This window comes from Rhipicephalus microplus, chromosome 2 (genome assembly GCF_043290135.1).
Source record: "Rhipicephalus microplus isolate Deutch F79 chromosome 2, USDA_Rmic, whole genome shotgun sequence".
Classification (NCBI taxonomy): Eukaryota; Metazoa; Arthropoda; class Arachnida; order Ixodida; family Ixodidae; genus Rhipicephalus; species Rhipicephalus microplus.
The window spans coordinates 135,241,485-135,257,719 of NC_134701.1; the positions used below are offsets into that span (position 1 = coordinate 135,241,485).

Sequence of the window (16,235 nt, forward strand, 5' to 3'; positions counted from 1 at the left end):
TGCGTGGCTTTGCCGTGTCCGGGGAAAAGGGGATCCTGGGGGTTGAGCTGACGCTGGGTGATTGGACCTTTAAGGCCCCCCGGCAGAGGCAACACACCCCTTTGGCCCCGGCTTCACGTAGACGGCACCCCTGGGCTGACCCACCCAGGGGAAATCGGCAGTCGCCTTTTCCTATCTCTCTCTTCCTATATCTTAGTCTTTTCTCGTCTTTAAATCTGTCCTGTCTTCTTCTCTCTTCCATTTACTTCCGATTTTTCATGGCGGCAAGGGTTAACCTTGTGTGGCTATCCTGCCTAGGATAAACCATATTCGGTTATAGCAACGGCGTACTGCTGGCGAAGGGCAGGCTTGTTCACATGTTCTGCCGCGTCCCCTTGTTGGGCTCCGTGGTGGGTGGTAGGCGCCGATGCCGAAGAAGCCAATTTTTCATGGGACCTCAAAACCCCCCTGTAACTGATCGTGCTCCGAAAAGAGTACGCACCGATGCATCATCTTTGTTTTTCCCTCAAAACGTTGAAACATTTCCAAAATACCATGTCCTTCACTGCGAGCAATCATCAACCAAAGCCAGAGCAATATCACCTTTTCTAGTGGCCAAGTGCCTTAAAGACACCATTGGAACCGGCTATAAGGCCTCAAAGATGGCAAGTGGGGACATTCTCCTCGAACTAAAAGACAAGGAACAGTACGACAAACTCTCACACCTCGTAGCCTTTGGCAATATCCCTGTATCAGTTACTGCACATCGTACCATGAACACAGTGAAGGGCGTAGTATCCGATGAAGACCTTAAGACACTAAGTGAAGAGGAACTCCTAGACGGATGGAAAGACCAAGGCATATTACATGTGCAGCGCATAAAAATCAGACGCAACAACACTGAAACCGCAACAAAGCACCTAATACTTACATTCAATTCAAACATCCTACCTAAAACAATCGAGACCGGCTACGTAAAACTTTCTGTGCGACCGTATGTTCCTAACCCGAGACGTTGTTTTAAATGCCAGCGATTTGGACACGGATCTCAGACCTGCCGAGGTCAGCTGACTTGTGGCAAATGCGGCATAACAGGTCACGAAACTGATAAGTGCCAAAACGATGAGGTACACTGTGCAAACTGCAAAGGCAGCCATGCCGCATATTCCAGAGCGTGCCCAGCCTGGAAGAGAGAAAAAGAAATTATCACCATAAAAGTTAACGAAAATATAACGTTCCGTGAAGCACGACAGAGAGTTTCACCTTCATTCGCACTAAGAGCCTCCTTCGCTGAAGTGGTGCAACGAGGGGCGGCACCACAACGGCCCTTGGTGGCTACCTGGACCATGCCTAGCGTGGCCAGGTCAGAGCCACCTGCCCCTCTGGCGGGAACAGCCAGCGCTGCCCTGCCCGCAGCAAACCAGTCCACACCGGTGGCCTCTGCAAGCCCTGGCAGCAGCCAGGGCAACAAGGAGGCCAAGGAGGTCCCAACAACCTCTTGCCCGGTGGGGTCAAAGACTTCGTCGACTGAGGCGAAGTCTACGCTACACACAGATCGCTCTTTGGAGCGGGTGTCCAGTGCCTCGCAGGAGGCAATGGACACCACCACCAGCCAAACAGCCATGCAGGCCTCTGGGTCTGCAGTTTTCGGGCCACCTGCCAAGGCAGAGGGCCCGAAGTCTCTCACAACCGCACGCGGGCACCGCGAGCGGGCGTCCAGCGTCTCTTCCGAGATGATGGACACAACACAAAGTGTATCGGCGCCTCAGACGCCGAAAGATTGGCGTGGCTCTAAGGAGCCTGCCAAAAAAGAAAAACCACGCATTAGGGGGCCTGAAAAGGCCTCCTAAGCTAAGGTTGTCTACTTCGACGCACAGCACAAAAACTCACTCAAAATGGCTACACAAATAATGCACTGGAATGCTAGGGGTCTTCTCCACAATCTTGATGACATTACAGAACTTTTACATAAACACAATCCCAAGGTGCTGTGCATCCAAGAGACACATCTGAAGCCATCTCAAACAAACTTTCTTAGACAATATGCCGTGTTCCGCAAGGATCGGGATGAGGCAACTGCTTCATCCGGCGGTGTAGCTATAATAGTACAAAAATCCGTGCCTTGCCGACCTCTTATTCTTCAGACGGCACTCGAAGCAGTGTCAGTCCGCGTCATTCTATTTGACAAACTAGTCACTGTGTGTTCACTATACATACCACCAAGCTACAAACTTAACCGCACAGATTTTCATCACCTCATTGACCAGCTGCCGGCACCCTACATTGTTGTTGGTGATCTCAATGCTCACAACACTCTGTGGGGGGATGCCCGGTGCGATGCGAGAGGCCGACTGATAGAGCAATTCCTCCTGTGCTCCGGAGCATGCCTCTTCAATAAAAAACAGCCTACCTATTACAACATTCATCACAACTCATACTCATCGATAGACTTGGCGCTTGGTTCTCCCTCTCTCTTTACCGAGTTAGAATGGAACGTGGTCATGAATTCGTACGGCAGTGACCACTTTCCTGCTATGTTAAACTTGACATTATCGCATGAGGTTCCTCCTCATATTCCCAAATGGAAAATAGCATCCGCTGACTGGGAGAAATTTCAAGAATTGACACTTTTACCTCGTGACTTTATCACAAATTGTGACATTGATTGCGCAGTAGCATTCTTCAGTGCGTTTATTCTGGATGCTGCTGAAAAGTGTATCCCGCAAACAAATGGGCACTCGTGTAAACGACGTGTTCCCTGGTGGAACGATGACTGTAGAGAAGCGCGTAGGAAACAAAATAAAGCCTGGGGCATCCTGCGCCGATATCCAAACGCAGAAAACCTCGTCGAATTTAAAAAAGTGAAATCACTGGGTAGGCGAACACGACGTCAGGCAAGAAGGGAGAGTTGGGTCAAGTTTCTCTCCGGCATTAACTCCTACACCAATGAAAAGAAAGTCTGGAGCAGCCTCAGAAGTCTTAAGGGGCAGCAAGCATATCCTCTGCCTTTAGTGAGTCAAGGGAACACACTGGAGGACCAGGCCAACAGCCTTGGCAAGCACTTTGAGCGCATTTCCAGTTCTGCGCACTACTCAAAATCTTTCTTAAAACATAAAGAAATGACAGAACGGAAAACACTAGAGTTGAAGTCCAAAACAAACGAACAGTATAATACTCCATTTAAAATTGCCGAACTTAGGACGGCCCTCAATGCGTGCCACAGCACAGCGCCGGGACCAGACAGAATTATGTATGACATGCTCAAACACCTTCACGATGACACCGAAATCAGTTTACTTGCTCTGTATAACACTATCTGGGCTGCTGGGTACCTGCCGTCTACGTGGAGGGAGGCCATTGTTGTTCCTATTCTAAAGGAAGGCAAGGACCCCTCTTCAGTTACAAGTTACCGTCCAATAGCCCTTACGAGCTGCCTGTGCAAGGTGTTCGAGAAAATGATAAACAAAAGACTTATGCATTTTCTAGAAACCAACAAACTTCTTGACCCCTTTCAATGTGGTTTTAGAGAGGACCGATCTACTACAGACCATCTCATACGCATTGAAGCATACATACGCGATGCGTTCATCCACAAACAGTACTGTCTCTGTGTGTTTCTTGACATGGAAAAAGCATATGACACCACACGGCGCTACGGCATCCTTAGAGATCTGTCAGACATTGGTATTCATGGCAATATGTTGAATATCATAAAGAGCTACTTATCCGAGCGAACATTCCGTGTTCGTATTGGGAATGTCTTGTCCAGGCCGTTTATTCAAGAAACGGGAGTACCCCTGGGTGGTGTCCTGAGCTGCACCCTCTTTATTATAAAAATGAATTCATTACGACTCTGCATTCCACATAACACATTCTATTCAATGTATGTGGATGATATCCAGGTAGGCTTTAGGTCATGTAATCTTGCAGTGTGTGAGCGGCATGTCCAGCTTTGTCTGAACAAAGTATCCAAGTGGGCTGACCAAAACGGGTTCAGGTTAAGTCCAGAGAAGAGCACCTGTGTGCTCTTTTCTAGAAAGAGAGGCCTCCACCCAAATCCCGAAATTGACTTGCTTGGCCAGCGGTTACCTGTAGAGGCCGAGCATAAATTTCTAGGCCTAATTTTGGATTCTAAACTCACATTTACATCACACATCAAGTATATTAAAAACAAATGTATAAAAACAATGAACATTCTGAAAGTACTCTCACGCACATCATGGGGGAGTGACCGAAATTGTTTGATCAATCTCTACAAAAGCCTCGTTCGAACGCGCCTGGATTATGGGGCAATAATATATCAGTCTGCCACCCCAAGTGCTCTGAAAATGCTTGACCCAGTCCACCATTTGGGCATCCGTCTGTCTACGGGAGCTTTTCGCACTAGTCCCGTGGAGAGTTTGTATGTCGAATCCAATGAGTGGTCATTGCACCTGCAAAGAACATACATGTCTTTTATATACTATTTAAAAACGAACGCAGACAAAGAACACCCTTCACACACGACTATCAATGACTTGTCAAGTCGTACGCTCTTCGAGAACCGTCCTTCGTTTCAACAGCCTTACTCACTTCGTGTGAGGAGCCTCGCTGAACAAACGGGTGTGCCACTTATTGAACACAGTCTGATGGCTCCCGTTCCATGTCTGCCGCCGTGGCAGTGGCAGCCCATAGACTGTGATACATCATTTGTTGAAGTTACGAAGCATGCGCCTATAGCACATATACACACTCACTTTCTCGAATTGCAGCACAAATACAACTGTCCTGAATTCTTTACGGATGCTTCCAAGTCTGATAGTGGCGTGTCCTATGCTGCCGTTGGTCCATCCTTTTCAGATTCTGGCATTCTCCACCCTAATTCAAGCATATTCACAGCGGAGGCCTATGCTATACTTGTGGCCGCTAAACATATAAAGGAACTAAAGCTACAACGTGCGATAATATTCACCGACTCTCTGAGTGTCATAAAAGCTTTGAAGACCCTCAAAAAACATAAAAATCCTGTTTTTTTGATGCTTTACTCTCTTCTGTGCACCATATACTCGCTCAAAAAACAAGTTGTATTGTGCTGGGTGCCAGGGCACCGCGAAATCCGGGGAAATGTGTTAGCGGACCAACTGGCTGCCTCAGCTAAGGACAACGCTAACACTAATGCATCTATGGCTGTCTCTGCGTTAGAACTCAAACAATTCGTAAAACAGAAGCTCAGGGCGCACTGGCAGCTTTCATGGGATAAGCAAACGCGAAATAAATTACATGTTATCAAACCGAGCCTTGGAACTTGGCCGTCAATATCAAGGTCACGCCACACTCAAGTAATACTCACAAGACTACAAATAGGACACACCCATAGCACTCATTCACACCTTTTGTCTGGTGGTGATCCTCCCGTGTGTGACAGATGTGGTGACCCACTCAGCGTTCTTCATATTTTAATTGAATGCAAGGAATTGGATGCTCTTAGACAAAAACACTTTCTACTTCTTCACCGACATCAAATGCCACTGCATCCGTCAATGTTTATAGGTAAAGAGCCTGTTTTTAAGCACAAATCATTGCTCGCATTTTTAAAAGATATAAATAATTTTCATGTCATATTTCCAGGAAATCCGTAGCACGACCTCCAAGTGGAGGTTGCTGCTGCGGTAACTACATTAAAAAAGCACCTGCCTGGCGTCCCTTGGACACAAGGGTCGTTGACAAGGCAGTTGTGCTATTATCCTTTTATGATTTTATTACTATGACCGTCTATCATTCATCCTCACTTCAAGTGCCACGTCATGCTCATGATTTTAGTATCTATTAGGCCACTATACAGCCACGTAACATTATCATTGCTCACATCCCTAAATACCATTGTTATACACTGACAATTATTACACTTTTATAATTTTTATGGCGCTCTTTGGCCAAACATGGCCCTTGCGCCAATAAAACCAATATAATAATAATAATAATAGAAGCACTAAAAAAAAGACGCACGCAAAAACAATTCGGCTAACGTCGGCGAGTGAGAACACTAGCATGGAGGAAGGAAGTTGCAGGCATGCGTGTTGCGGCCATGCTTACTGAGGTTAAGTGGGGATGTTGCGAGTGGGCTTGCGGGCACAGAGAGAGAGAGATTAGAGTGGAAAGGGTTATCTTCACTGCAGCCTGTTAGGAAGCACGACTCAGCACCGTGAAGAAGGGGAGAGGACGAATATAAAGAAGACACAAAAGAAAGAAGTGAAAAGGGCGAGACGTTCGCGGAGATGTGGAGTCCCCTGCTGTCGGCGGTAGCCAAGCGGCGCACGTGCAATGCCCGTGCAAGACCCTCTCCTTCAGAAACAGCATGCACTTTGCGCACCTCAGCTTTGCGCGCGTTGCTGGAGGATGCGGCGCGAGAGTTTTGAACTACAGAAGCTGTCGCTCTGGGCACCATCTCAAATTCGCGTGTTGCACTGTCGTGACGTCGGCTCAGAATTTATTTCCTAACAAGATCTGTTCGTTATACCCCATACCTGGCAAATTTTACCTCGTTAAAATGATGTTTTGAATACATTGGTTTCTATGGGGACATTTAAGGGGAATCACGATTTGCTCGTTATATTCATTGCTTGTTATAACCCATCTCGCTGTAACGAGATTTAAGGGGGCAGACTGGTCTTGAAAATGACATATTTGGTTTCTGCAAGCATTTTTCTATCTCTGTGCGAATTTCCACACACCAGGAAGTGGTAATTTTTTTGTAATGTCGTTCTAACTGTCCAGATTTTTGGTGCTGTTAACATGCAGAACCTGCAAAAAAATGGGGAACCGACTTCGAGGCTTCTTTCTAATTAGCCCCCACCTGTGTTAAAAGTTCTGCTATGAATTTATGAGCGCCTTTATGAGGATTGCAAAACATGCACATCATCATTTTGAGGAAGCTGTGTGTTTTCAGTTTCTTCCCATTTTTCTCAAAAAAGTAAATGTAGGACTGCTCAATTCTAAGGCCTCTATATCTATGCAGCTAGGGCAGGTACAACAATAATTCTTTTTGCAATGTAAACCTGTATGTGTGTAGAATGCGAGTGTGGGAGCAGAGTTTAGAGCACAAGCCTTTTTAATTAATTACTCATCAAAATTATTATACGATTCCGACTGCTTTTGAAAATGGATAGTTCATTTTACTGTAGAATAACCAAGAAAGGCCTAAAAACAAAAAACTATTGCATACTTTCACTTTAAAGTCATTAGTCTATGTTGGCATATCTTAAATATCACTTTTAATTACGCACTTTTTTTCTATGGCGGCCTTAAACAGTAGGGGTAAACTTAAGTTATCTCAGGAATAAGATGATTTACATGAAAACTAATTAAATATTTGAAATCAGCAGGAAAAACTGCATAATCCTGGGCAGTTTGATCAAGATCACTGAAGGAATACACAAAAAATGTCTAAGACCAGTCTACCCCCTTAACTGCATTCACGTGCTTATGTTAAATGTGCAATTTTTTTAACAGTGTAGTTTTAGCAATGCATGAAAATTATTTATTGTATATTTTGGAGCAAATTTTCTTCTAAATTGCTAGGGTTACAAACAAAACTAACGCATCACAATAATGTCAAGTGATGACTGTATGTAATAAAATAAGGATGGGTGTTCTCAACCGATTTCAGCTATTTGAACAAAACTTGTAGTATTTTGAACATTTGGACATCAACAAGGTGACATTTAGCTCTGGAAAAAATGTCTTTTTTTCAGTGTAAATGTTAAAAAATCGACTAAGAATCGCACAAAAACACGGAAGTTTGGGGAGCAACCATTGAGCACCACTATTTTGCCAACATTCAAAAGCACATGGCATGGTCATTGTCTTGCGCAGTTTTTCCCGCCCTCTTCGCCTTCACTAACCGCCGTTCATAACAAATTGGGAGCCACAGACCTTTTGCTTGTGTTTTTTAAAGGCATTTTTTTTGTGTGTGTGCAAGCTTTTTGTGAGCATTCCGCTTGTATTTCATATGTAAAAGTTTACTGTTTGTAGTCTCTCTGATTGAAACTACCCTTTGAAATACTCTCAAACCATGATATAACAAAATATCAGTTATAACAAAGTGAAGGAAAAATAGTCTGGAAATAAATAGTTTTAGGAACAAACCATTTTCAGATGAAACGAACTTAATCTCATGTAAAGTCCAACTTAGTTTATAATGAGATTTGAGTGTAGAATGATGTTCCAGGTTACTGTTTTTGGCATGCAGTTTCTGTTTCATTGAATGAGTGACTACCCGTTGCTGTTCCTTGCAGCAAGCGTTTGCTACTGTGATCAACAATAACACCAAGGTGCCCAGCAGGAAAGGTGCCAAGAGTGGTGCAGCCTCCCAGTCTGCAGCCACCAAGAGCAAGAAGGCCAAGCCAGCCTCGTTCAAGGACGAGCAGTTCTACATACCCCACTTTGCGTCAGACTTCCACTCAGAGAAAGGGCGAGTGAAATTTGCATTTATAAATATGCTTGCGTGTAAAGTAATAATGGCATCCAGTCTCGTCCCTTGCTACCTTGTGTGAAATTTGTAGCCTTGACTCTGTAGGCTTAACCTTGATTCCAAAAATTTGTTTACGCAACCACACTTGTGCACCAGTGTACAATGAGCAAACCAGGGAACGTGGCCTTAGTGAAAAATACTGTGGTGCAGTCGCACATTCAGAACGTGGGTACATGTATTGGCCACATTTCTGTGAAATAATGATCAGCAGACAAAAAGGAACTTGAACGTTTTGTTAGTCAATGGAAATGTAGTGCAAATGCTTCAAAGAGAAAAAGATAGATGTACCGTATTAGTTATGTCTTCTTTGACCAATCTCTGCTACAGTTAAACCCTAAGAGGCATGCTCTGGGCAGCAGTTCTTGTCTTTTATATAAGATGTCTCTTATAAGCAGAGTACCACTTATTCATTTTCTTATTAACCCGTATTTTGCTGTATGCACACTGATGTCTCTTATAGCCAATAATCTCTTGCGTCAGGGTCTCTTTAATGGGCTAGACTCTGTTGCAATAAGCATCTTCACCTAGCTGCTTGACAGGCCATGTGGCATAGTGCATAGGGGCATCGGAAATATACTGGATGCTCCCATAAGTTATAACCCAAATGAGCTTCTGCATGAGTGTGGGCTTGTCCAAGTGTGTTTCATGTGCAGGATTAAAAGCAACCCGTGTTTGGTGGATGTAAATTTGTGCCAATGGTTGCGTGAATGTCAAACTGACCATTGCTGTCTTTTCCTCGCGTAAACCAACATGCAGGCTTGAGCTAGAGAAGACCTTTGAGCAGCAGGCATCGCAGGCAGTGCTCGACCTGACCGGGGATGACGACAAGTACCTCAGGAAGCAGAAGAGTGCGCTCAAATGGTCGGTGCAGTATCATCTCATGCCCCTTGTCATTAAGGGTAGACAATGACTTTTTAAACCGTTTCATTTCTTCATTGATTTTTTTATTAAACTTGTTGAGTTTATGTGTATTCGTGTGGTTTCAAATATGAAACATTTTTTCTTAAATGAAGTGTAATTTTTAAAATGAGAAATATTTCATGGGCTGTTTGGAGAGCAAGATTTTTCTGAACTAGGGGAGCTACAAAGTAAATTAGCTCTTCACAATCGTCACAGCAAGTTTTAAAAAAACTTGCTGCTTAAAAGGCACATCAAACATTTTTCATTTTAACAACTACACCTTAGACAAAAAAAAAAAAGTGATCGCATATATTAAATCTGCACACAAATATACACAAACTCACCAAGTTTCATGGAAATTGATCCAGAAATAAAAGTTATGTCCCCCGTTAAAGGGACTCGTCTTGTGCAGGCTTGTTACTTCTGTCGGTGTTTCACGCTTTTTGCGCATTTTTTGTTTCAATACACCTTTGCAGGGACAGAAAGCGGAAGCGCTTTGTGCGTGACGACAGTGACCCCAAGAAAAAGAAAATCAGAACTGAGAGCGGTGCCTGGATTCCAGCATCGTACAAGTCGGACGTGTATCCTTTCTCACCCTGTGCAGAGCCTGCCTGTTGTTTTGCATGCCAGAGACAATACTGACACAGCTATATCTTTTCTTTTTTATAGCGACTGGGTTTCACGCATTAAAGGGACCATAGGCTAATTCTTTATTTGAACTAGAGCTGAACCCCTTTATAGGAGACTTGAACCAGAGAGCAATTTTATATGAGGCGTCTCTCATAAGCAGGGTAGCATGTATGCATTTACTTGTCGACCCCAATTCACGTCTCTTATATCTACACTCAAACCTTGCTATAACGAAGTTGAAGGGGAGCCACAATTATTTTGTTATAGCCATTATTTCGTTATATCGATTATAACAGTTTGTGGCAATGTATGCTCAGATGGGCGCACACCTATAAGCATGCAAAGAAGGAAACCGCCTCGTGGCCCGATGTACCGCTACGCGACCACGAGTATGACGGAAAATAAACAGTCGAATCTCATTTATTCGAACACGCTTAATTCGAACTTCTGGTTAATTCGAACTCACGCTGTGGTCCCGCCAAAGCTATGTTTATTCCAATGGGCAAAAACGCCCTGCAGTTCGAACGCGCAAGCACTTGCCACAGTTAATTCGAACATAACGCGCTCCGAAAATGCTCCCAGCTCCATGCCCAATCCCGCGGCAGCACCTCTCAACGCTGCATGCGAAGAAGGAAAAAAAGAAAAGGAAAGAAAGTACCGTGGCGGATTGTTTGCTCTCTCTCAAACCGATCTGCTACGTGCCTGTGCTACGTGCCTCTTCTCCCTTTTCCGTCTCTGCACGTAGAGACCCTTCTCCTTTCAAGGTCGCGTGCGGAGGGAGAGGGGAAAAAAAGCTGTCGCGGAGAGTTCTTTCTTGGTGCAGAGGGTAGCAGCGGAGGCGCAGTCGTTGCCGTCACCTTTAGAGAGTGTTGGTGCTGGACTTAGCCGCGCCCTACTATGCTTTGCAAACTACATGCGAAATTGATTGATTCGCTGCAAGGCAAATGTGTGCAGACGCGCATCACCGATTACTTCAATTAATGACGGATGTCCTCTGATTTGTGAATAAATGGAGCTCTTCTGAAGCTTCCCCATCGTGTGTTCTTATAAGTGAGAGGGAAATTGCTTTGCATCGCAGCGCCGCTTCTCGGTCATGTGATCCCCTGAGCTTTTCCTCAATCATCTCCCCTGGCTTGTGAGAAAGAGGGATCTCTCGACCGCGCGCGGCATGGCTGTAAGGTCGGCGCGGGAGTTTTGAAAGAGCCTCGCCGAACGAGCGTAAAACTCCGCAGAAAATGATATACTTAACACACTACGGTCGGTTTTTTTTATAGACTATTTGATAGACTAATTTAGTTCGCTATATGCATTTAGCAGTCAATCTTACTTCGTTACAACGAGGTTTAAAATGCATGGTTCTCAATGGAGCTTTCAAGGGGAACTTCATTTACTTCATTATATCCATTATTTCGTTATATCCCGTTACATTATAACGAGGTTTAAGTTCCACCTTTAGTCCACGCCCCCCTTTTATGAGATGTCTGATCTGTGAGGACATGGCATTCATTTACATGGCAGGCACGTGTACAGTAATGACAGCAGCACCCGCTGCTGCGATAAAAAAAAAAAAAAGCGACGCCAACGTCATTTGTAATATGATTGTGAAGGAGGTACATGAAGGTAAATTTGGGCTTCCAAGATTCGCGTGCACTACCGTGAAGGCTACAGCGGGTCATCGAAGGTTCATTCTGTCACGGTGTAAGAAAAGCATCTTTCTACGCTATGATTACGATGAAATGGCAGCGCGGGGCGCATACCCGTGCTCAGGTTTCTGTTCCTGCACGTGCTTGCCTTGCATTCCACGACAGTGCAGGCAGCCCCTGTTGGTATCTGCGCCATGGCGTTACGTTCGTATCAAACATCGTGGGGTGAAAATGACTTCTCCGTAACCGTGCTTCATTACACTGCAAGCCAACGGGCCTTTGTTGGGATCAAAAAAAAAAAAAAAAGAATTACAGCATATCCATGAAGTGAATGATGGTGAGTGGGCGAAGCTTCAAGAGATCATTAAGTCCCGTACATTCTTTCTTTCTTTCGTAACCTAGTGCGCACCATGACCATGAGAGAGCCGTGAGCAAGCGCGTTTTATAGCTTTTGGGGCGCTACAGCTCAAGAAACAGCGTGCCACGAGCGCACCCGCGATCATCGTTCTCCTCATCTACCTACGATCGGCGCACTTGCAGCCGGCGCTCCCAGCGCATGCAAGCCAGGACGACAGACATTCAATGTCACGCTGACGAAGGGACAAGGCTCAACCCTAAGAAGCTTCGCCCCTAAATATTGTATCACTCCGAAATCGCATGAATCGTCATCGTATCACAGAGATTTTACTGTGAACCAGTGTGTTATAATGGGATTTAACTGTAACGATTAGTTGACCTCAGTACTGAAGTTTATTTCATCACGAATCGATCACCGCAACAGTTTCTCGAATCCATCAAGTATGAGGGGAGTTGCAGGGACCTGCCATGCGCTGTACGCACTTGTCTTCTTTCCACGTCCTGACTGGGGTGCTGAAAGCTTCACATGAAAAGATGACAATGGGTAACGGAGGTACGTCACACGCATATCATGACTTTAAGTGTGCATCATGAAATACGATAGCTCTTTTCTTCTCTCGTTACCCCAGCAGGCACAAGTGTCACCACGATGTAGCTTTAGTGCACTGTAGAATGCATCGCTCAGTCCATGGTGGAACCCCGTGGCGAGAAGTGCATCTGATGCAAACGCCACTGTTTGTTTTATGCCAACTATCGGCCAGTATGATGGTCCTCCAAAGAGTGCGAGGACAGGCCTCTATACAAAGTAAACAGCAACTTCGCACTTTCCATGTGAGCTCTCCTTGCTGAGCATGACTAAGATTTTGGAGAACTGTTCACAGCAGTGCCTGCTTTCCACAGTACCTATGTGTCTTTTTATACCATGCATGATATACATTTTAAGACTGTCTAAGCTACATGTGGAAAGTATGCAAGCCACGTGCATTGGAATGATATTTGGTTTTGGAGTTGGCTGCCCATAAGAATCTCCGATTTTTGTGTGCATTCTTTCTGCACGCATTCATTTCAGCATTTGGAGTCATGCGAGTTTCAACTCATACTGAGGTCAAGTACAGACACTGTGACAGTTGAACCCCTTTATGAGAAACATGTTCTGTGAAGCAGTTCTTGTCCCTCTCATGAGTCATGTGGTTTATAAGCAGGTTACCCTGTTCTCAATTTCTGATCAATTTCTATTTTAATTCAGGTGCACTGGTATCTCTTCTACATCAGTGTCTTTTGTAAAGTGGTTTAATTGTATTCATCTTCTCTGTTCGTCCAACTTTGTGTACCGTTATAATTAGCGTGAAAATATTGCATTGCAAATTAACAAGAGCAAAAAAAAAACAAAATTGTCTTGTATTCAGTGTCATTCTGATATACCTTCTCAGGAAACAACCCTCTTTTTTTGCAGTTGATTTTGAAGAAACAGCTGGGTTGTTAGGGCTACCACTTAATAACTTAGCACTTGTGACACAATGTGTTCAAAGAAAACCCTTGACCTACTACTTTATCAGCTACAAGCAGTGGAGGAAGAAGGCCCAAATGGATGCTCGAGACGAAGGAGGTGATGATGATGATGAGGGAGAGGCTGGCAGTGGCCTTGGAAAGCAGAAAGTTTCAGCGTGCGGTGAGTGGTGTTTTGCCATGCCACTGATGAGCATCATACGTGTCACAATGGTAGAAGTCATGGAAATACTTGAATCACATCTGCATTGCCACATAGCAGTAATTATCATCTCGATGTCATGGTTGAGTTGCAATGTTTTCTTATCGCAGTTTCTGTTTTCATACTTTTCAGCTCTTATCATTAAAATTGTTCAGCATTGGATTTTAGACATCTTGACTGTGAAAACATGCCAAAGAAGTGATTCTACCAAAAAAGTGAAAACCCAATTGTTGGACACAATAACTCTAGATTAATAATATTGCTGGGATTTGTGACACCGTGTGATTGTGCTGTTTCTCTTAAACAGAAGAGGTGCTTCCACAATGATTTGCCAACAAAGGTCAGGCAGCAAAGTTAGCAATAATTGCAGTCTGCTCCTTAAATGAAGAAAGGCAGGCGGCTCCCTTCAGAATTTTTTTTACGACTACTGTGCCTCCCTGCCAGCCACTTTTTCAGCCATGTGTGCCTCTGCACTTAGTGCCGCATTAACAAAAATTAGGTTGAAGAGCACCAGGTCATTAAAAATATTGTATCATGAATGGGCGAGGAGAGAGAAAAAGTTTATCGAATGTCCTTGCTGGGGTCAAAGGAGGTCACAGTGCAAGTAGCACCGTTTGCTTTGCATTCTGGTGGAAATAACATCTCTTCTACCAAATTTTGCAATGAAAAGCAACAGACATCTATGATTGTTGGAGTCCTCCCTCATATTAGCACTCAAAGGCTTTCCTGCCTGTATTTTGCAACAAAGCTTTGTTGTTAACAAAGCATTACAGGCAGAAAGTGTAAAGTGTGCTACAGTGCAAATCGCATGCCAAAACACGAGTTTGCTGTTGCAAGTAGTTTGTATGTAGCATCAAGGGGTGATGTAAAGACATATTTACTCTAAGCTAGGTTGACAGTTTATTTCTTTTTTTTTTTTGAATACCCATGTATGAGACTCCTTGGTCAGCTTATAATCAAGGATTCAAGAAAATGCGTCAGTTTATGATCGAAACTGAGAAAAACGGTTTACTGCTAAGCTGACTAGAAAAGACACTGTTGTGAGAGCTAGTGGCCACACCAGTGGCAACCACTGAAGTTACCATTACTGCCAGCACAATTACCATCAGAGGCATTTGCTGAAGGCTCACGCCGTCATATCTCGTTTTATGCTTTCCTCTTCTAAGTGTACCCCACAATTCGAGATGTGGCTGACACAAAGCTCTATTGCAAAATATATCTTGAACTTTCGATCACACACGATGGTCAGGCAGTGATTACGCCCTTTGAACGAATGTGCGAACGGCCGGAGATGCGATAGCAGCCACTGACAAACATGCGAGTGTGACCCATCCCCATCAGTCTTATCGCACTATGCATTTTCGACCATCTCTGTTGGACAGTATGTGTAGCATAGCGCTGTTGTATGACTACTGCGCACTATTTGTAGGCAACAAACTGAACAAGTTAACAGCCTTTGTAAGGCTGTGTATTTCTGCCCAGTGCAGAACGAAAGAAAACAGTGCAGTGGTAAAGAATGCATAGTCATTGCAACGTTGGCCCAACTTGATACATACGACACTTGTGGACTGTCTGGAGTGAGCAGCTCGCACACAAAGAAACTTCAGTGCACCAAAAGTCACATGTTAAATGTGTGCATCGTGCAAGTGTACGAGTACAGTTGGTTGCTGAGGTTACAGGAGTAGGGGACACACTGCACACAAATTCCTCGGCACTGTTGGTGTCACGCCGCAGAGGTGTTCGATTTCAGAGAAGCGACAGCAGTTTTCTTTCAGTTGATCGTATTACAAATACTATGCACATGAGCAAAGGCAAAAGCTGCATGAATCATCTGCTCAGCCATTGTGTGCAACCTTCCTTTCTCTTTTTTTTTTCTTTTTTCCTAGTTGGCCTTGCTTTTTTCCTTCATAGTTTATGCGTTGGCTTAGAATAGGGGAGCTAGTTTAGATTCGAGTAAATATGGTACTTTTTACATATTAATTGTGACTACAGAATTAATCAGTAAGTAAAAAACATTTTCATACACGAAAGAAGGGAACTGTGTGGACTTGTTTTCTCGACACAACCTCAATGAAAGCCAGCAGAATATGAATCTGAGAAAGGTATAAGAGATGTCAGTTGTACTGTTTCAAGTGCAGCGTAGTAATCGTGATATCGATGTGAAAAAACTACTACTGTAAAATCCTGAGCAAGTGCCCTTCTCTCCTTTCTGCAGTGGAAGAAGAGAATCGGACAAAATTTATAGGGCGAGGGCTTCCTTGATTGCAGACCACAATTCAAGATGGCGATAGAATAGCCTCTAGAGGGAACGCACACCTGTGCTCCTTCTGAAATGCTTCATTGAATATGCATGCATTGATTATTTTTACTGAACCGGAGCGAATCCTCGTATGTTATGACAAGGGGGCAATACTTTCTTCAAAAGTTCCAACAACCTATTTCAACTCAGAATGGAACGCTGCCCCCTCTGTGAGGCATTACAGTAATCATGCACACATCAAAACACCTG

General features: G+C 44.2%; 1 protein-coding gene across 1 annotated transcript in view; it reads left to right on the plus strand.

Annotated features, from left to right (window-relative positions):
* The window catches only part of LOC119170716 (ATP-dependent RNA helicase DDX54), a 103,197-nt gene that overhangs the window by 80,423 nt on the left and 6,539 nt on the right, over positions 1-16,235 (plus strand). Inside the window, exons 14-17 of the mRNA XM_037421952.2 lie at positions 8,253-8,428; positions 9,245-9,349; positions 9,865-9,969; positions 13,575-13,687. Coding sequence (XP_037277849.1) covers positions 8,253-8,428; positions 9,245-9,349; positions 9,865-9,969; positions 13,575-13,687 — 499 coding nt within the window. The remainder of the gene's footprint in view (positions 1-8,252; positions 8,429-9,244; positions 9,350-9,864; positions 9,970-13,574; positions 13,688-16,235) is intronic.